General features: G+C 39.2%; 1 protein-coding gene across 1 annotated transcript; it reads right to left on the bottom strand.

The window, feature by feature from the left end:
• Positions 1-4,665: 4,665 nt before the first annotated feature.
• On the bottom strand, positions 4,666-22,253 carry si:ch73-290k24.5 (F-box only protein 41). Its single transcript, XM_036591713.1, has 13 exons — positions 21,616-22,253; positions 18,053-18,260; positions 15,566-15,639; positions 14,762-15,030; positions 12,543-12,688; positions 12,325-12,408; positions 10,511-10,626; positions 10,063-10,215; positions 9,529-9,624; positions 7,902-8,020; positions 7,622-7,780; positions 6,220-6,335; positions 4,666-5,147 (listed from the first exon to the last, which is right to left on the bottom strand). Exons 1-13 carry the CDS (start codon positions 22,251-22,253, stop codon positions 5,088-5,090), a joined length of 2,238 nt encoding a protein of 745 aa, XP_036447606.1. The 3' UTR covers positions 4,666-5,087.
• Between the last annotated feature and the right edge of the window lie 237 nt (positions 22,254-22,490).

The raw sequence follows: 22,490 nt of genomic DNA, 5'->3' as shown, positions 1-22,490 counted from the left end.
ACTGCATCTGACTCTGTTAACCACAACTTTCGGACCATCACCACACCACACCACACCGTGTGTGTGTGTGTGTGTGTGTGTGTGTGAGTGATTATAATGACGAGTAAAACAAGAAATTAATTTAAATTCAAGAATTAAATGCAGCCAAAATAAATAATACACAAACACACAGATCCATCGATAGATGAACTACAGATAGAAACGAAACAATAACAAACATAGCTAAGCAATTCATTAAAACCCAGTGGTATTAGCTCAGTGTACTGTTCCTGTGCTGTAGATAAACTCAGAGCAGGTTTATGTGTAGTCTGGCCACTTCCTATTTCTAAAAAATGTTTATACATTTACAAACTATTGTGCCCAAATGCTCCACATTAACCCATTCTGTTTGGACTTGATAAGCCCGGAAGTCATTATAGAGTGATAATTGTCCTCTTTACAAGTTCTCTGATAAACTGTAGTGCTGCAGTGCCGCACCAGCTTGAGGCGCTCTATTCCTCACTCTGAATTCAAGCTTTAACATCTTTCTCCTCTCTCTCTCTCTCTCTCTCTCTCTCCCTCTCTCTGTCTCTATCCACCCACAAGCACACACACACAAAAGCTATTTAAAACTGAGTTGAAAGTCACTCAGACTTGTCTGACCTAAATAAAGAACACAAAATGGGTAATAAATAAATAAAAGATCATTTTTATCTTGGAGGCAGATGGCCCATTTTTTCTGGCCCACGTTGACTGGATTTGGGTTTTTGGATTGGATTAGAGGAGCTGAAAGTGAGTATTTCAAAGCCTCTGCTGAAGATTGAGCTTCTATTGAACTCAGGTGATCCAACCCAGCATTTAATCAGGGCTGAATGCCACAGTGTATCTTTTATTCAGTCTTATTCATTTTCCTTCCAGCTCAAGCCGGTTCCTGCTTTCATAAGTCTCTCACCTCGTATACAACACATGAGAAGTGTGAAAGCGTGCACACACATCTCTCACTACGGAGTGTGACACCTGCTTCAGCAGGCTTTCATTATTTCAGTACAGGCCACACACTGTAGTCACTCTGCTCTGGTGGTAGGTCTGCCACTGCAGCTTAGCCTCCAGCTCAGAAATACTTGTTATAATTTCCATTTAGACACTTTTCCCTTAGTAACATTGTTATTTGTGCAACTCCCTCATGATGTTTCAGGAACATTTCACATATTGAGCAATTTTGAATCAATAGCAGAGAGTACAGTAGAGCAATGGATGTGTTTGGTCAGGCAGAGAGCTTCATTTCCACTCTGTATCGATTAGTTTCAGGTTATTAAGAACCACAGCTTTCAAGTTCATGTTTTCATGTTTGTTTTTAATAAATAACACCTGCGACTAATATTTATATGCCACTGAAAGCCTTCAATTACCTGGATCAGGTGTACTAGATTTGGGTTGAAGCTAAAGTCTGCAGGGTGGAAGATCTCCAGGACCAGGATTGAGCACCTCTGTTCTTGGGTCTTCACTTATGCCCTCTCCAACACACACCAAAGCTTTTCAATTGGGTTCAAATCTGAACCCAAGATTGGGATCATTATCCTGCTGAAAGGTCCTCCCACAGCCAGGTTTGAGCCTTTTGGCAGAGGCAGACACAGTTTGGGCTAAAATCTCCTGGTATGTAGAGGAATTCATCATGCCATTGATTTTCATCAGAGCCAGACCACCATATTGGACATTGGGCATCAGATCCCCTGACAACGGAGTGCAGCACCAAAACATTTTGTCTCATCTGACCACATAGACAATGTGATTCCATTCGTATCTCCAGTGACATTTTACAAAGTTCAGGTGCTGCATTTTGTGGCTTGCTCTTTGAAAAAGCCTCTTTGTGGAACTCTTCCATAAAGCTCCTGCTAATGGAGGGGGTATGTGACAGTGGATTTTGAAATGTGAAAACCCCAAAATTCAACTAAACTGTGCAGTTCTGAAACAGTGATCTTTGGGTTCCTTTTTGTCTCTCTTACCGTCCTCCTCACCGTATGTGGGGGCAGTATGCTCATGCATCCTCTTCCTGGCAAATTATCAACAGTTCCGTGCTTTTCATGCATTTTTAATCATCCTGTGCCTAATGGTAATTTCAACTGACTACTATTTTTCTCAACCGATTCCAAATCTGAGCAGATCCACAACCTTCTGACTCAAATGAGTTGACAGCTCCTTGGTCTTACCCATATTGATGGATGATAATTGGATTTTACATGTATGTAACCTCATATTTATACCCCAGGAGATGGTCATAGACCACAATGGTGTTCCAGGAGACTTGGGGCAATAAAAAGAAAGTGTTTTTTCCCTCAAAGATGCAACTTTCTTTGATTTTATTTAAAATATTTTCTAGATAAATTGTAAGCAACTTTTCCAAACATTTTTGAGGAATATTTGCATACAGGTTGTTTATTTTAAATGATTGATTTTGCCCACTTACCAACAAAGATCAACTAATCTAGAATAATTCACATAGAAATTCAGCACAGTTAACAGTGTTAATTATCTCAGCTTCACCACAATACCCTGGAAAAAAAACATCACAAGTGAAGTTATTTTATTTGAGGTACATTTGGCCCAAGACATCTTAAGCATTTTGAACTGAACAATGAATTCGTCTCATGATTTGTGCTTTACAACATTAACAAAGCACTTAAGACACTTCAACAACATTTTGACACTTACATAGATTGCAAAGATTACAAAGATCACATGATCTTTGGGTTTTACAGTTATATTCAAACCACATTTTCTCTTTTCTAGTGAGTTGTGCTCATTGGAAGATGCTGAAAACAAGAAATCACTAAAAGAAAAACTACTATCTAGATCCTGTCAGATGCATACTATTGCAGTGGTACTATAATCCATTCCAAATGCATTGCTATATTTCACTGTACACTAGATAGTAACAGTAGTTTGTTTGGAAGCACTTAAACATTTAAAAGTAATAGTTTGATAAAAAAATTCGAATTAACATGATTTTCCCTCCTCCAAATGATCACAAAATGAGGCTTTGAGACAATTACAACTATTATGCTAGTTATGCTCGTTACATTTGTCTATTTTTATAGATAACAGTCTGCTATACAGTGTCAGAAACCGCATAAGAAAGTCTATTTGAGATCACTTAACATTTTGATGTAGTTTGTGACAACCGGGTACTGACTTAGTCTTGCAGTTTTGTTATAAGCTTTTATAACTGGTTAGCTACATTAGCCTGTTAGCCTCAGTATAAAACTAAGGAAGCAGACTTCAGACGCTACACATGTCTTGGCTGATCAATTACATTTAGAGTGAGGAGAAAACTGTGTAAATATGATTTTACCTAACTATTACTTAAATATAAGGGAAATTGAATGTCTTAAACTGATTTGGAAGCTACTTTACCAAAGGAAGTAATCTATTCAGGCTAGATAAGGATGTTTGCCGGTGTACATGGGGGATCTACAGCCTCTGATTACAATATAAAATTGGTGCATAACAAGCCAGCAGCTCTCAATTTTGGACCATTAACAAAAAGATATGACATGAAAATCACAAACATACACCAAACACAACAGGAATAGTACTTCAAACAGTATTTTTAACCCGTCCAGTTTGAGTAAGGTCATTATATAAAGACATGCTTACTGTTATTGAGAGGCCCTGGTTTTTGCAGGTAACCACTTGGACGTCCCAAAATCACTGGCAAATGTTGCAGCAGAGTTTTCTTTTGTTCCTGTGTAAGTGTGTGTGTTTGGTAACACTATATGTGAAGGCTACCTACATAGGGACAGAAGAAGAGTTAAATAACCTATTTATAAAGTGATACTTTATATTTATGAACACCCAATGCCAGTAACTGCACAATGACATAAGATACTGTAAGCAGTAAAGGACATTGTATAGTTTTATAAGGGCAATAAGAATATTCAAGAGTGATATGAGTTAACAGAAGATTTATTGGATGTAGAGGAATTATTATTTTATTATGTATTAGTGCTTTTTTTACACCATGTTTCAAAAATGTTATATTTGGACACACATTCTGGGATCGTTTCTGCTTCTTAGTAGGTTTTAAGCAAACTTTGTGCTGCCCATTCAGCCGTAGCCTGACCTGCTGTTCCTCTACGGCAGGCAAAAAGACAGATATAGCATGAGGGTTACCTGAATTCATTTTGTGTTTTTCTTGTGTTTGGAATTCAATTCAATTCCATTATTGTTTCACGTAATACTGACACAATCACTATGTAATCTGCTAATAATATTATGAGATGACAGTAGTGCAAAATGATCACATTATCTTCCTTGTCTCTTGATTCTTCCACTAGTTTATAAGCACTTTGTTCATAATTAATGAAACTAATCAAAGTTGGCTGGAATTTCTCCATTTGCTGTTGTAGTTTTAGTTCACTCTGCTATGGCCATATTGAAGTTTGTCTGGTCGCTGTAGCTTATCCCTAAAACCAGTGAAAATTAAAGTCACTTGGAAAATAATGAGAGAACAGCTAAACTAAAATGGTGCTGATTATTAGAATAATAGTAATTAGACTCTACGTGTAAGTCCCTTTATGTGGGAATAAAGTTTCATAACAGTGTAATAAATGGAATAGCTGTCCATCACTTCTCCTCTTATGTCAATACTATGTCATTTACTTCAAAAAATCTAATGTCATCCTGACTGGCATAAGCTATTCATTAATTCTCAAAACTGCCTTTTAGATATGTCATTCAGTGCTTATGCCTGTGCTATGTTTCTATGAAGGTAGCCTTCAACTAAAGTGTTACCACCAATTTTTGTATGTGTATACAGTAACAAAAGGAGTGGGAAAATAAAAGGTAAGGTTAGGTGGTAAGTGTATGTATATACATGAGTATTTTCAAGGAATATGTTTCATACTTGAAATGTTACAATAAAAGTCAGACCTGAGAATTTTTCTTATTGTTATAATTAGTTTGGTGTTGTGTAACACTGTGCAAAGTGTGTGTGTGTGTATGTGTGTGTGTGTGTGTGTGTGTGTGTGTGTGTGTGTGTATTTGGTCAGGTAGAATCTCACAGTGATGAACAGAAAGGTTCTGTTCTTAAAATGTTCTAGCTGATGACATCACGGTCTGTCCACCTTAATCTGAAGGATGTCGGACAGGCCAGGTCTCTTCCGCAGAACCTGATTCAAGAAAGAAAAATGGAATTAATCCATCAGTCTATTCATACATTAATGCACGACACAGAATCTTTGAAATGATTAGTCAGCAAAGTCGATTAGTGGCCAGTGTCATTGATTTCGAAAAAAAAAAGTTCATGTCTAATATTTGGTCATCGCAACAGATCATAACATACTACAAGATGTATAAGGGGTGATATGGACAGGGAAATTCTAGTGAGGAGAAATGCAATTCAGTAATGTCTTTGTTAGACACTAGAGGGGGCTCCAGGGCAAATCCTAAATGAATGGGCTCCTATGAAGCTTTTGTGCAAAATCCTAATTTGTAAATGCTTATTGAAAATCATTTTTGTGCAGATAAATGAACTCACAGAACAACATCAAATATCTCAACACTGCTGCCATATTTTAAGCACTTTTAAACTACCCAACTTTCTAACAGTGCCTCACTTACTTAAATGACATTAGCAAGCACAATCAGCACTCAGTAGCAGTAATGCTAGCATTCTACTGCCCAAAACTTATTTTTGCTGTAGAAAACAGAAAGATACAGGTAAGTTTCCTTTGATTTTTTAATGGAATACATCTTTCTGCCTTCCAAAATTAAAGGACATTCCCGCACAAATAGCTAGAAACACATTTCATTTTAGCTTTGTTTAGCTCCATTCACTCCCAATCACTGAGGACTCATTCAAGGGTACACTGTAGTGTTTGTCGTTTTTGTTATGTTTATAATATGGCAAATAGGAAGTGGCCCGGCTCGCTTAAAACTGTCTCTGATATGTCTTCTATTGTCTCACTGCACCATAAAAAAAGAAACAGGTTGTTGCACAGATGGAACTACTAATGAGGGTGGTGTAACAGAGGAAACTAAGATAAAGCATAATTATGAGTCAAATATACAATAAACTGTTAGTTGCAGAAGAACAACACACCAACATTCAGTGGTCCATATAGCCTTAAGGCCCCTGTCATGATCACTAGTTTCATTGGCTATGTTACACATAACAAGACCCACATTAAACACTGAATATAAATCCAAACACTGAAGACAAAACTTAAATGGATGATTTACCTGCAAGTTGTTGACAATCTCATCAAACAACCTCTTTGCATCTTCACTCTCAGCGTCCTCAAAATAATCTGCAATACTCATCTGCACCACAATATTCTTCAGCTTTACACAAACACCTGGGGAGAGAAAGTAAAATGGTCCATTTTATTCTCCCCTTAAATATTGTAGGTCAACCAAGATGTAGTCCCACAAGCCAAACTTCACAGAGTCAGAGAGTCTGGTGCATTTTGTTGCGTAACCAAGAGAAGCCTACTTTGAAAGGAGGTGTATTTGACTGACATGCAAAATAACCATCACAGACCGTAATTTAAGTATTATGTGTTGAAGCAGATGTGAGGTTTTCAAAACTGGGCTGCAACTAAAACAATTTTTTGGGAAAAAATGCATCAGCAAATTCGAGAGGATATCTCACTTAAAAGCTAATAAATGCTTCAAAAAATGTCAATAACTTTTAAAGATGTCATACCATGAACTTTACAAAACTGTAAAACTGCTGGTGAACTGCTTGCAATTATGCGTTTCCCGTCAATCTAATAAAGTTTCCTGTTGGGAAGTGCATTCACACAGACATATGGATAGCCAGTCTGAGGCCAGATTAATGTGTAATGCCACACCCTCCATTTACCGGAGGATAACCCTCAGGGCCTTCTAGGCCTTCAGAGTAGGCCTGGTGTTTTGTGAAAACTAAAAAATACATATCTGTCTGAGCAGAAAATTGGCCAATCAGATTTTTTTTTGGTCCATTTATAGGTAGATATAGCTAAGCGAGCACTCTATTTGGTAGGATTTCAAGAGCTGGAGAGAAGGCCTAACATGTAAGAATAACCATCAGCATAATTAAGAAACAAAGGAATCAACAAAGGAATCAACCACTCACAAATTGATAACAAACTACTAGAATTCAATATGGACGCTAGAAGAAATTAGCATTATTGTGTTTTTTCCTCATGTTTTGACCGAGTATTGACATTTATGCCTCAAACTTAAGGCTTAACCTTTATAGTCACAGTTCACCACTACCATTTATATGTAAGCACAGTCCTGTCTGAGGCTAGCCAAGCTTATGCCTACCACTTAACATCATGCAAACTGTTTGCCGAAATCATCATACACTCACCGAGAACCACATTTTGATGGTTAGCAATCTCATAAAAACTTGCATATGTGGTTTCTGGCACTGTGTGACATACTATTATCTAAAAAGATGGACATATAGACAAAATTCAGGCTTCAAGATGACTACTACTACAAATGTTTTAGCTATGTAAGTAATTTTTGTCTAGTTTTATACGTGATAGTATTCCATTCAGTGTCAGAAACCACATGAGCAAGTCTATTAGAGATTACTTAACCACATGATTTGGGTCAGAATAGTAGTGGCTCTTGTGTGTGTAGAACTCACTGTTAAAGTGCAGTATGGCTTTAGCAGTGACAGGTGTGGAGTTGAAGATCAGTGTCTGTAGCTGCTGCAGTCCCTCTCTGCACAGCTCTGCTGCCCCCTCCTGGCTGATCTCGCTCATGTGGTCCAACTCCAGCACACACACACCTGCACAGTTCCTCACTGTGGAGAGAGGGAAAAAAGACAGAAAGAGGAATGAAGAATGATGGTGATGGTTTTCAACACTTTAACAGAGTTTTCAATGAAGATTCAGCTGAAAGATGTAACCATGCCTGTGACTCACCTAAAGAGGCCAATCCCTGAATGCCACAGCCAGCCCCACCCACACCCACCTGGCGCAGGTTAGGCCAACACCGACCGATTGTCTGCAAGCAGCGATTACTGAAGCGAGTGGGCTGTTGACTGAGGATTGGAGTCATTAAATGATATGAACAGTAAGCATTTGGAATGATGGAAACAAATTAAAGCACTTTAATGTACTTGTAAGCTTATGTGCTTTTCATTACCTGACTTTTAGGCTGATAATGATGATGATAATGATAGAGATGATGACGATGATGATGATGATAATGATGATGATGATGATTGTGATGATAAGGTTGATGATGATGATGATGATGAAGGCTCACTGTAGCTGTGGTAGTGTTATGCGTAAGCTGGTGTTGAAAATGAAAATCACGATGATGGTAATAATGATGTTGATGATAAAGACTAATCTTGGCTATAGTGGTGCTATATGTAGGCTGGTGGTGATGATGATGATGATGATGATGATGATGATGATGATGATAGTGAAGACTAATCTTGGCTAGAGCGGTGCTATGTGTAGGCTGGTGGTGATGATGATGATGATGATGATGATGATGATGATAGTGAAGGCTAATCTTGGCTATAGTGGTGCTATGTGTAGTCTGGTGATGATGATGATGATGATGATGATGATAGTGAAGGCTAGTCTTGGCTATAGTGGTGCTATGTGTAGGCTGGTGGTGATGATGATGATGATGATGATGATAGTGAAGGCTAATCTTGGCTAAGTGGTGCTATGTGTAGGCTGGTGGTGATGATGATGATGATGATGATGATGATGATGATGATGATAGTGAAGGCTAATCTTGGCTATAGTGGTGCTATGTGTAGTCTGGTGGTGATGATGATGATGATGATGATGATAGTGAAGGCTAATCTTGGCTATAGTTGTGCTATGTGTAGGCTGGTGGTGATGATGATGATGATGATGATGATGATGATGATGATAGTGAAGGCTAATCTTGGCTAAGTGGTGCTATGTGTAGGCTGGTGGTGATGATGATGATGATGATGATGATGATGATGATAGTGAAGGCTAATCTTGGCTATAGTGGTTCTATGTGTAGGCTGGTGGTGATGATGATGATGAAGTCTCACCATAATTGCAGTGGTGCTGTGTGTAAACTGGTGATGAAAATGATGAAAATGATATTGGTGATGATGATGATGACAATGATGATGAAGGCTCACCAGGGCTGTAGAGGTGCTATATGTAAGTTAGTGATGAAGAAGATGATGATGATGGTGATGATGAAGGCTCATCTTGGCTGCGGTGGTGCTATGTGTAAGCTGGTGATGAAGATGATTGATGATGATGATGGTGATGGTGAGGATGAAGACTCATCTTGTCTCCAGTGGTGCTGTGCATAGGCTCGTAATGATGATGATGATGATGATGATGATGTTGATATAGATGTTGATGATGATGATGATGTTGATGATGTTGATAATGACGATGTTTTGATGAAGGCTCATCATGGCTGTTGAGGTGCTATGTGTAAGTGGGTGATGGTGATGATCGTGGTGATGATGATGATGATGATGATGATATAGATGTTCATGATGTTGATAACTATGATGATGCTTTGATGAAGGCTCACCATGGCTGTAGAGGCGCTATGTGTAAGTTGGTAATGTCTCTGCATCCCGCTCCTAAAGCCCAGATCACCTCCTGTCCGACGGGGTCTGATGAGCTCCTAAATTCATATAAACATCATTCATATAAGCATAATTATAGTTAGTCTGTCTGCTGTTCTCTGTGTCTGTTTAATATTTGTGCTTTTGTGTGTGTAAACCTTCAGCTGTATGTGCTGTGACGTAAGTTTGAGCGACATGGCAAAAACACAACATTACGATACTTGAGGAAATGTTAAGATATGTGATATGTATCTTGATATTTTGACACACAGACACAATACACCAAAAGCTGGAGATTTTCATCACTGTACTCATAGATTTTAAAGTACAATGTACTCGTAGATTTTAGTACAATCATTATTGTTTAATGTATCACAAGCTGCACTGAACTAAATCCAATCAAATAGGATTCATTGATTTTTTATATTTTGATGACATGCTCAGAAAGGGGTGTGTTATCATGATAAAGATAAAATATTGTTAAATTTCACACTCACCTGTATGTAAGTGTACGCAGCGCTCTGCAGTGGCAGCTGACGAGCCACAGTGATCTGTCTGTCAGAATGTTGGGGCAATGCGAGATGGTCAAAGACATTAGGCTCCGTCCTGCTGATTTTAGCACTGCCTCTAGACCCACCTCCAGACAGCCCCTGTAGACAGTAAAATAAAAAAAAAAACTTCAAATAAAGTGATTGTACAATGAGAAGATCAAACTGGTGTATATGTAGGTGTGTGTAAGTGGTGTGATTTATGTTTTTGTGATTTAAGTCTTCTAGGTTCAATGTGATAGCTGAACATTTGCTGTGAGGTACACTAGACCAGCTCATAATGCAGCATACACTTGGAACACACTGAACACACTCTAATGCTCTTTAGGCAGTCAGCAGGAGACTGTGAGTCCGAAAGAGAAAATGTGTGTCTCCATGTGTGTACGTGTGTTTGTACCTTGTGCTCTTCTGATACTCTTCTTTACTCTCTTTCCGGTTGCGTGAGCGAGGTTTGAGGTTGTGCAGAATGAGCGACTGTGTCTGACTGCACCACTGAGACAGCGTCACCATAAACTACACACACACCCCCAAACACACAGAGACATAATATTTCATTAACACAATATGCAGAATATAAAACCATGGCGGAATTGCACACTTTATAGAATTTTGCATAATAATGGTACAAACGCCAATTCCAGAAAAACTGGGACAATATGTGAAATGCTAATGCTAACAGAAAGCAGTGATTAGTAAATTCTGTTTGACCTGAATTCCATTGAACAGCACAAAATATGATGGACCACATTCATAGAACTCAGCAGAAACAGCATTTTGCCACGAATAATGTGTGGCATTACTGGTAATTCTTGATATTCAGAAATTTCATTTACACATCAGGGGGATTCGCAAAACATAGAATGTGGCGCAGGAAGAAAAGGTCAGTTTTAATACAGTGCCAGTTAAATCTGCCAACCTGAAATCCCGCTCAAGTGAGTCTTCTTCCTCCACTGTTAGAGTGTTTGCCATGGTGCTCAGTCCAAACAGATCAAAAAGTGCCTTTTAAATATATTTTTTAATCAGCTGAGTGTGTTAACATGCCTAATGTTGTTGATTACTTGCATGTGGGACCAAACATACTTGAAAATATAATTTAATCCACAGTGGCTTCTAACTGTCAGAGTGGGTTCATGTGTTACTTTTGGAAGGATTTTGTCATGTTATACTGTGTTACAGTGATATTTAAATTAAGAAAATGTGTGGCTATGCAGTTTTATAAAACTGGCACGATATTTGGTGTTGGACCTAACTTCATGCTTATTCCAAATTTGATGCCTGCAACACGTTCCAAAAAAGTTGGGATGGAAACATGTTTACCACTGTGGTACATCAGCTTTCCTGTTAACAACACTTAAAAATCATTTGGGGAATAAAGAAGTCAAATGATAGTGAATTTTTTTTGCCATTTTTCTGTTGTACAACTCTGCAACTGTGCAACCATACATGGCTTTAGTTGTCGTATTTTGCAGTTCATAATGTGCCACACATTTTCAATGGGAGACTGGGAGTTGTAGATTGCAAGCAGGCCAGTCTGGCACCCGCATGCTCTGATTACACAGCCATGCTGTTGCAACACGTGCAGAATGTTTGAATGTTCTCATGCTGCAATGAGCATGGATGTCGCTGCAAAAGACATTGTCATGAAGGCAGCAAATGTTGCTCTAAAATGTGTATAAAGCCTTTGGTGTTAATGGTGCTTGGGCACTAACACACACTCATACCACAATAGACCCTGGCTTTGAAACTTTACGTTGCTAGCAATTTGGATTGTCCATTTAAACTTTTACCTGGAAAACACAATGGGCATTATTTCCATAAACAATCTGGAAGTTTGACTCATCAGACCACAATACATTTTTCCACTGTGCAAGAGCTCAAACCCAGAGAAGTCGGCGGCGTTTGTGAGCATATGGTTTCCACAGTACAGAGTATAGTCTTAACTTCATTATTATTGACAGTGGTTTGTCAAAGTTTTCCCGAGTCCATGTGGTGATATCCATCACAGAACCATGCTGGTTTTTAATGCAGTGTCATCTGAGGGATCGAAGGTCAGGGGCATTTTACATGACTTTTTTGGATTACAGATTTGTAGAAAAATATAAAAATATACTATTTCAATTCTATTCTAATTTCACTGAAGTGCAAGCCACTGTGTAACGTTGTGTATGTGAGTGTGTGCTATGTGTGTTATATATGTCAGAACAGTAATACCTTTGATGAGATGCGAATGTTCTCTAGTGTTACTCTGGTCCACACTGCAGGGTGACGAGCAACACTCCACCAGTCTCTACACACCTGTAACACACACATTATACATCTTATACTTTTCAGCAAGAGTTATAATAATAATAGTAATAGTAATATTCATATTCATGTCCTATACAACGAGTGTGCATATACATATTCCCCGCACAAACTCACACACACACCTGTGCAGCGGTGAGGAGGGAGCGTGTGTCCAGGTAAGTGAAGACACAGAAAAGCCACGCCCTCATTCTCATTCGCTCTGAACACATCATTGAGTCCTCAGGTCTGTTGCCATGGCGACAGGTCGGGCAGTGGAAGGCAGCGTGTTCTGTCCAAAACCAGAGAAGCTACTTTTTTAGATTCATTTCTATAGATGTGTTACATTCTGTACATTTCTATAGACGTATATTTGTAAGTATGGTGTGTGGATGTGGGCATGTTTGTGTTTTGTGCACATTCATGTTCACACACACACACACACACACACACACACACACACACACACACACACACACACATTTATCAATCTATCAATCAAACTTTATTTAAACTTGGAGTACATTGAGGGTGGTGCTCATTTACAATGTAGCCGAGTTAATACTGAAATCAGGGATTTAAAAAAATTGTAAAAACAAAGCAAATGCTAAAAAAGTAATAATAATCATAACAGTAATACTAAAAAAAACTCTCAATATTCAATACTAAACAAAAATCAATCAAATCAGAATAAACCATTAAAATTGCAAAAATAAAATAACAATAAATTACAGACCAAATATGGACAAAATGAATAAAAAAACGTAGTGAATGAAGTAATTGAAGAATAGAAAATATGAAAAAATAACTCAGCAGTAGCTGAAAAGTAAAAGTAAAATTAACTAAAATCAATAAAACTGTTGCAGAGTGGAGGTGATTAGAGACTAAAAGTTTAAAATGTTGATGTGACACCAGCGAGTGAAGCTTTAGAGTTTCCTGTAGTGAATACCACCTTTCTGAGATGTACGGCACATGGCCAGTAAGATCTTTATAGATAAAAGAAGCCAGCGTGTCTCCCGACACTCAGCTAGAGACGACCAGCCAACCTTTTCATACAGTACACAGTGATGGGTGTTGGAGGGGTCACCAGTAATGAATCTTAAAGCAGAGTGGTTTACAGAGTCTACAGATTTGAGAGTAGTTACAGATGCATATCTGTATATCACAATGCCATAATCCAGAACGGACAACAGTGCTGTTTCTATCTTTTCCTCGTGGTCAGAAGCCAAGTTTTTGCCTTAGTTTACATGTAAGCTTGTTAATATGATATTTAAAAGCGCATATGTCATTCAGCCATATGCCAACTCTTTCAGTGACAGATTTCTTCAGGGTTAGGATTTTAAAAGTGTTCAAATCAATGTGAGAGGCTCTGGAAAACAGCATAACTTTAGTTTTCTCAATATTTAATATTAGTTTATGATTGTAAAAATCAGATTGTAAGGTATTAAAACAATGCTGCAGTTTTTCCACTGCAGCACCAATATAATCAGATGAGCAGTACAAAATTGTGTCATCGTAAATAAATGTACTTTGCAGTTGACAATGGAGGTAGCAATGTCATGGATATTAAATAATACTGGTCTGAGGATTGAACCTTGAGGGACCTCTTAGTTACCGATAGTAGCTGTGACTGACTTTGTCCCAGGGCCGCCTGCACATTGCTGTCTATCAGAGAGATAATGTCTAATTCAGTAGGTAGCTCTGTGGTCACACCAATACTTTATAGACTTTTAAAAAGTAGGGAATGATCAACTGTATCAAAGGTTTTAGAGAGATCAGTGAAAACAACTGCACAACGTTTGTTTCTATCTATGGCACTGAAAAGATCATCTAAGATGAGAGTAGCAGCAGAGATTGTGCTATGCTTTTCTCTAAAAACAGATTGTTAGTCTGACAAGACTGAATTTGGAGAAATGTCTTAAGTTGATCATAGGCAGTATGTTCTAAAATAATTGGGTTGTTGATGGTATCAAGGGCTTTAGCTACTATGTGAGAAGAGAGAGGGTGAACATCATCATTGAGAGGTGAGTCCATATTAGTATTATCAAATAAATGTCCAGTAGCTGTAAAGTGAGTATTAAATGATCTCTCTGATCAGAAATCTATTGATCATTAATTAACATATAGGTTGAAATGGCACTGATTTGTTTTTGAGCAAATTAATTGTCTTCCAGAATCTGAAGGAGTTCGAAGCTGAATTTAAATATAACTGAAGGGGAAATTCTTTGGCTTTCCTGATGTAGAAAGTACATTTATTCTTTATCTGCCTGAATGTAAGCCACTGGTCTCTGTCTTCATTTCTTCTTGTGAGGACCTGTGCTTTATTTCTTATTTCAGAGCTGAAGCAAACATGCCTTTGTGTTACCTGTCTTGCTGTATGTTCTGTAGCGCCTGCGTGGGTGTAGATCCTCCTGTGATTCAGCAGTGTAGATGGACCAGCTGTCTGAGTCGCCCTCAGTTCCGGGCTGTGTGTGGGGGGTCCAGCAGGGAGACGGAGGGGCCCTCTGTGGACCCTGGAGACCCGCACACAGCACATGGTAATACTGTGCCTCCAGAGCGGTCGGTGCCCCCTCCCAGTCCACTTCACACCCCCCAGACCCGACGGACAGGGTCCGCATCCTGCTGCCACTGTACCTGCCCAGGAGATGCACAATGCCAGAATAGATACAAGTGACTAAGTTATAAACAAAATTGTTGTAAAAAAGAGTGACACCCCTGTATCTATAATTAAAGCAAACTGGAGGCCTTTAATGTTTCAAAAATGTTCTAATATTTTAGGATGCATGTTTAATGCATGACTTTTAAAAACGTAAGAACTTTTCAAAGAGCTTGATTTGGCCCACTCATTTAAAAAACTTGCATGTTCTACATAAAAAATACATGTTCTATATGAAATAGATATTTGAACTATCTGCTGATTGGACTGCCAATTTATAAATAAAATAATTTATAAATGAAATGATTTATAAATAAAACAGCGCCCCTGCATCTAAAATAAAAGCAAATGAGGAGTCATTAATATTTGACAAATATTCTAAAATTTTAGGATGCTTGAATGTTTTATCTAAGATGCGTCTTATCTAAGGCTTGTATGTGAAAATAGACTTTGACCTACTTCTGTTACAGAAGAAGACATGCATAATCTTTATGAAGTACATGCTGAAGTTACCTGGCAAGTGGACTGCCCCTGCGATCATACTGCGAGTAACAGCACCTGGACATCCCTGATACGCTGTAGCTCCTCTGGTTGAGGAGAGGGAATGAAGATAGGATTAAATGAGAGGAATCCTGAAAGGAATTGCACTCTTAACAAAGACACATGGTGTCACTGATGCAAAGTACTGCCCTCAAGAAGCATTAAAAGCCATTTGACTGCCAATGGCGCCCCCTTGTGGAGACTTTCCAGCCTGCTAATCGTGAGTGAGTGAGTAAATGAGTTAGCCAGTTCCATGAGATGCTGTGCATCTAAAATACAGTTCTTGGCTTGGATGTATGGTTCTAGGAAAACTCATTAATTGGCATAGAACCATAACATTGTGTAGAGGTTCTTCAAACTTTAAAAAGGCTCTTCATATTCACATAATTCATTGACATTTATTTTGTTAAAGAGCCATCAATTGAAAGACAAATTGAAGGCTTCAGACAAGTGTGTAATAAAACTTTGGGCCCTTCGGTGGGCTCTGGCCATTTAAGGGGTTAAGTAGTTTTCGCTCGCAAAACTATTTCTATTCAATTTCCATTAGTTTCTCTAGGCATTTTCCAGTCTTATTTAGCACTAAGCTGCCACCGCTGTATGTCCTATTTCTAATGCTGAGACTCCAACCCCAAATGTCTCCCTACATAGGAATTAAATGTGCACTACATAGGAATTAAAATGCTGGCTCCTGCACCCACACAGTGCATAACATGTCTAACAAACAGCCATGTGGGATTCAACCAAGTGTATACATTTGCATACTGAATAAATAGTGTTTACTGTTTACTCGGTGGTCCATGTGAGCAGCAGTACAGAATTCACTTGCTGTGAGGCAATCATAGGTGTGTGTATGTCCAGTATTTTACAACGGCTTCAAACGCAGATTTTAGAACCTGTTGACCAAGAAAAGTAAGAACTGCATTTTGTCATTCCAGGATATTTACATGCTTGCAGGACTCAAGCAGAGTTGGGTTCTAGAATTGTGGTTTAGTGGAGTCAGCACTCTTTTAGAGCAACAAATGAGTCTGACTATTCTGTTCATGCAGGGGCTTTAGATAGAAAGGACAACGTTAGTCACAAAATTTAAAGGACAATTTAATATAACTTTTATGTTTTTATTCATCAATTTTCTCTCATTACAATACCCAGCATGCATTACACAAATACATCATACAACTACTGAGATCGCCTGTGGTGTCAACCAATCTGGATTGCTAGCCTAACCACAGATCTATTAGCGAAAAAATACAACAAGCTAGCATTAGTGTAAGTCTTACCTCAATCAGTGAACAAAATCATAAAGAAAACAGCGATTTTATCTTTATTCAGCACAAAATTGGTGCCAGAGATAAGTTTTTTACTCTTTTAGAGGATGACAGAGACATGAAGCCAAATTGACGTACGTTACTTAGATAATGAGGTAACTACCTCCATGTGTCTTAAAAAGGTGGCCCACTGCCAGCCAACAGAACAGCCTCAGTGTTCCTTGGTGTAGATTCTACAAACTTCTAGAACTGAACTTCTACCCACAGAATAACAGATCCACTGGACAGCTTCATTGTAAGTATCAGGCATTCGAGCCCACCGTTCTCTTGGTGTTCACTGCACATGCACTTGCCCACTTGTAGAGAATGTGGTGAAGGGTGACTCATCTGACTAGATCACTGTTACCCACATCTCTGTGGACCAGTGTCTATGATTTTTAAACCACTGAACTCTAAAACGTGCACTTGTCTTTACAATGGGTTGTTTATTATAATATACTACTATTATAATATTTCTCTCTATGTAGTTGTGGACAGACTGTTCTTGCTGACAGTCTTATTCTGTCCTGCACGGATGACCTGAGGAGCAGTTGCTCTTCGTTTTTTGTTTCATATCACACTGATTTATGAGCATCATTCTCACTGAATATGCGCTTCTGACATTTCTGACCATATTTACTGATGTTTTTCTCATAGATGTCAAATGTCACTTTAGTCACTGTTCCTACTGAAACACTAGCCAGTCCACTGAGCAGTCTTTCTGACTGAAGCTCCTGCCATGCATATCCCAATCATGAACTCTCTTTCAGTCACATTTTCTCAACTGGGCCTGCTCATCATCTTTATATATGCCACAGAGCAACTGCTTAATTGTTTCATGCAGTAAATGTGTCTGGAAGCATCTGCATTTTTCAGCATTTTCCTTTAATTTCTCATCCGTCCATATCTTTAAATGGTTTATGAGATCAAGTAACTGTAAACAACCACTAGGAACATTGTATTTTCTAATGTGAAATACAAGCTAACGAGGCACTGTGAAAAGCCCAATTTCGCACACTTATGCTTTGGTACTTCAGGAGTTGACCTGCAGTTTTTGGTGATAGTGTCACCATTCTGCTAATACCAATCATACTTTTAAGAGTGATATCACAACTCCAGTTCACAGTGCTACACTGGAAATGGATTTGAACTGTACCTGATATGGTGCTCCTCTGGGAGCTAGCGGTCCGTGGAGCGATGCCATGTCAGTGGGTGTGTGTGAGAGACTGTGTAGGTTCTGCAGCTGTTTCTCTGCTCTCTCTGCTCGCTCCAGGAGATCCTCAATGAAGCTCTGCAGGCGGATCTTAGCGCTCGCTTCCCTGAAAGCAGTCTCTCGCACAAACCTGTCCAGTTCACAGACCTCCCTGATACATACACACACACACATACACACACACACATACACACACACATACACAAATCAGCGAGGTCTAGTTGCCTGACCTGGTGTTTATTGTTTGTATCTGTCTTCTTAAGAGGGAATTTTTCAAAATTGCTGCAATTCAATCGTGGTGATGTAAACAAAATCATGGTGGTTTGATGTGAAATGGTCAATTGTAGAGAAATTCACTGACTATAATTTCTTTATAATAGTGATGATGAGAACCAGGTGTCACAATGTCTACAGCACAAATACAGCCTTTTTATTTACTATCCAAAACAACCAGTGAATCTACACGTATCTTCTATTTATAGTTTTTATATGACATGTTGATAATCCAGAAAAATAGGTTTTCTTTGGCAACTGTTTTGCCCTGTATGTAGCTCTCCAGCATGAATGTAAATTAAAAATATATAAAAAATATGTTTTAAGGCATAAATGTATCTCAAAACTGTCATAATACAGAGTCTCGGGTATCTAGCAATATATTTGTAACCATTTCATGTAATATTTGTCTGTAAGGGAGATTTTAGAGACATTAAACTTCTGAATTAAACAGAATTCAAAATTTAACAGAATTCAAAATTTTATATCATTTTTATATTTTCTCTCACTACAATACCCAGCATGCATTATACAAATACATCATACAACCAGAGAGAATCCCTGTGGTGTCAACCAATCTGGACTGCTAGCCTAACCACTGAGCTAATAAATACAACCAAGCTAACATCAGTATGTCTTACCTCAGTCATTGAACAAAATCATAAAGAAAACAGCAATTCTATCTTTATTCAGCACAAAGTGGATGCCAAATATGTTTTTTATGTTTTTAAGCGGAGAAAAGAAGATAGTGAGGTAGCCACATTGCTAACGTCAGCTTTTAACTTGTTGTTGGTCTTAACTGAAGTGCTATTTCTGTTGTTTGAGTAATCCAGTCTCCCAATTGTAATGATGATTTGAAGACTGAGTACAGCACTAAAATAATCAGTTAGCTATATGCCTTCCTTCTGCATTCACTAACTACTGCATCAGCACTATAGGATGCAAGAAAACATGTTTACAATAGATGTATTGATGGTTATTTCATTTTGGCCGGAGTGTCCTATTAACCTTGACTAGGCATGAAGAGTGGTCAGTAATGTCCGGTTGCCTCTGAGAATCATTTTTATTGATACTACAAGAAAGAAATTGTCCAGTTTATCAGAAACACCTGCATTGTAGCTCCACCTTGCCGGTGTGCAGTTAGAGACTGTAGCCAATCATTTGATGGACAGTTTGTTTTAGTCATCCAGACCTTCATCATTGGTCTGAGTCTGACCACAAAGCCACTCTTGGCTTTTGGACATTTTTGGGTGGCGGTCCACTCTTTACATAGCAGTGACACTCCGCATCACCTGATATACTTGTACCAATGCAACACACCCTACCAGTGTCAGTGTCACTGCTGTACTGAGAATGGCCAGCACCCAAATAATATCTGGTCAACAATGATTCAGCGGTCAGAAACTGACCAATGAAGAAATTTAGAGGCAGGCTGATAAATCGTGCACAGTGGGCTCTCTAATTGTACACCTATATAGAGGAGCAATAGTTTTGGTGTAGCTTTTCAAGTGGTCAGTGAGCAGACGTATAAGGTTGTTATTTCTATTGGCAAGGTTTGTGAGTGGACATATGTGAGTAGGTGTTTCAACTTACATGGTCAGTAAGTGGACATATGAGTAGTTGTTTCTATTAAGGTGGGCAGTGAGTGCACGTATGAGGTTGGTGTTTCTACTAACGTGTTAAGGGAGTGTCTGTCTTAGGTAAGTGTTTCTACTAACAATGTCAATGACTGGACGTATGAATAGATGTTTCAGCTAACATGGTCAGTGAGTGGACATATGAGGTAGGTGTTTAAACTAATGTGCTCAGTGAGTGGACGTGTAGGTAGATGTTTCTAGATGTTTCTAACGAAGGCGATGTTGAGTGTATAGGCAGGTGTTGCTGAGACATTGCTAACCTACTTCCTTAAATAGATCAGACACTATGAACTGGATGACCTGCATGCAGGGAGTGTGCGAGTTTGTCAAGTCATGCCACACAGCCCCCTGGGGTCCTGTCCTGCTGCCCTGTCAAATTGCATATCTAATGCAGCAGTGAGGCAGACGCCCATGGAATGGGGCTCCAGTGAATGCTGCCATGGCAACAAGAGACTAATTCCAGGGCTGTATGGTTGTACAAAGTGCAGGCAACAGAAAGCAGAAGTCTACCCACATTCTCAGACACATGCGTAGAGCACAGTCAAGTAAATGAAATAATGGATGGATGCATGTTGAAATTGTCAACACCGTCCAGAATGACTGGGGTCCTTGATAAAAATGAGCAATAACAGTTCATCAGTATGAGCTTAAACTGACTACATCTGCACCAACATGTCAACACAATAAAAATAACAAAATCATTATAAAAAAATTGAATTTCTATTTTATATAATATTTGGCAGTACATCTGCACCAACGCATCATGACCTTATTTTTCTGTGAAATGTAATTATTGGCCGACTCATGCAGACCCAGAATTTTCCCATTATATGGAGTTATGGAATAACTAAAGTTTGAGAGGAGGACCATGCCTGAAGCTCCTGCTCTTTCCAGTGTAACACCCTATACATTTCTTTCTCCACCTTCAGTCTCCCCTGACCAAGTTTTCATATCCTTCCAATTCCATATCGCCCTGTTCCTCAGTCCTATCTCGGTCCATCTAGGCAGGTCTGGCCTTCTACCTCGAGCAGAAGCTTATAAAAAGTTCTCCCCCACATACAGACTATTCTCGTACTGCAATCTAATAGTTACTGATGGAGCAAAACCTTGTATCTCCATTTTTGTCAGTTTTTATTTTCTTTTGCAATTTTAAATAGGCCAGTTGCCATTTAGACCGTGTCAAAATTTCATGACAAATGGACCAGTAGAAATAGTCCAAAATGACTTTCAATAAATTCTTATGTTAACTTTCAATAAAAGGTGAAATTGTTTTTCCTTCTTCTGTAAAGTTGCTTTTTTGCAGATTCAAGGTTTCATTCCAACAGTGACATGTTGAAAACATGATGCAAACCAGCAAACAGATCGTTTAACTATATGTAATGCTGAATATATTATGGCCAAAAAAACTTTTTGAGCATTAAATGTTCTCATTGATAAAATACCAACTTTTCATCTAAAATCTCCTGCTATTTGATGATTTCCATGATGCCATGTATCCTTACAGGATTTGCATGGCTTTGCAAAAACATCCACCACCATACTTCTCTTGGAATTAGATTCTTTGTAGGAAAATTGTTTGTAAACATACAAACTTACTGATGTTTGAGATTGAGCTCCTCCTCCCTCTCCATCAGCTCCTGCCTCAGGCTGGCCAGCATCTCCACAGAAACGTCCACCTGCCGGGCCAGCTCGACCGCCCTCTCCTCTGCGTCCCGCTTCTCTCTCTCCATTCTCTCGCTCTCCCTCCTTGCCCTGCGCACCTCCGCGCTCCTCCTCTTCACCTCCTCCTGCAGCGCTCCCAGTCGGGTGGACACCCTCTGCTGGACCTCCAGAGCCAGTTGCTGCAGCCGGGCCTCCACCGCCAGCCTGCCCAGCCAGGGTACGCTCAGCTGGGCCACCACCTGCTCCGAGTGCGCCTCAGTGGACACCGCCATGGCCATCAGCGGGGAGAGGGAGGGAGCATGTCTGCGAACGAGGAGCTGACCCAGAGGAACCGCGGCTGAAGAGGCCAAGCTCAGGGCATCCAGAAGCTCCAGACGTAAGGGGTGGCTGATTGGACTGCTCCCCAAAGAAGAGCACTGCTGCTGGGCCGAAAGAGCCACCACAGCTCCCTCTGACTTCCGCCTGGGGGTCACGCAGATCTTCTTGCAGGTGTGGCTTATCTGCAGGTCTCCGAAACCACACGCCTCTCCACAGTCAGGACAACACATTGACGGCCCAGTGGTGGTCGACATTGTGTGCTGTGTATGTGTACAAAAACAATCACACAACACATACACAAGTTAATTATTCTTTCTCACTTCTAACTTGATTTTCTACTACTGAAGTTTGACAAGGAGGTCAATTATAGAGACTGTCCTTAATTTTTTTATTTTCCTGGCTATTAAATACAAGTTATTCATTTGTCAGTATTTAATCTGTCTACCTTTGCTTTTATTGTAGTTTCCTTGCTTTTCAGAAGACTTGCTTTC

Source organism: Colossoma macropomum, unplaced genomic scaffold (assembly GCF_904425465.1).
Source record: "Colossoma macropomum unplaced genomic scaffold, Colossoma_macropomum, whole genome shotgun sequence".
In the NCBI taxonomy this organism is placed as follows: Eukaryota; Metazoa; Chordata; class Actinopteri; order Characiformes; family Serrasalmidae; genus Colossoma; species Colossoma macropomum.
The sequence above is the reverse complement of the archived record's forward strand: the minus strand, read 5'-3'. Positions and strand labels throughout refer to the sequence as shown.

Bases quoted from the DNA above. Each gene is read 5' to 3' on its own strand.
- si:ch73-290k24.5 (XM_036591713.1), bottom strand. From the start codon at position 22,253: ATGTCGACCACCACTGGGCCGTCAATGTGTTGTCCTGACTGTGGAGAG. The intron at 10,216-10,510 runs GTACAAACACAC...TACTGTCTACAG, and splicing joins GAGTATCAGAAGAGCACAAG to GGGCTGTCTGGAGGTGGGTC. The intron at 5,148-6,219 runs GTAAATCATCCA...TTCTTGAATCAG, and splicing joins AGATTGTCAACAACTTGCAG to GTTCTGCGGAAGAGACCTGG.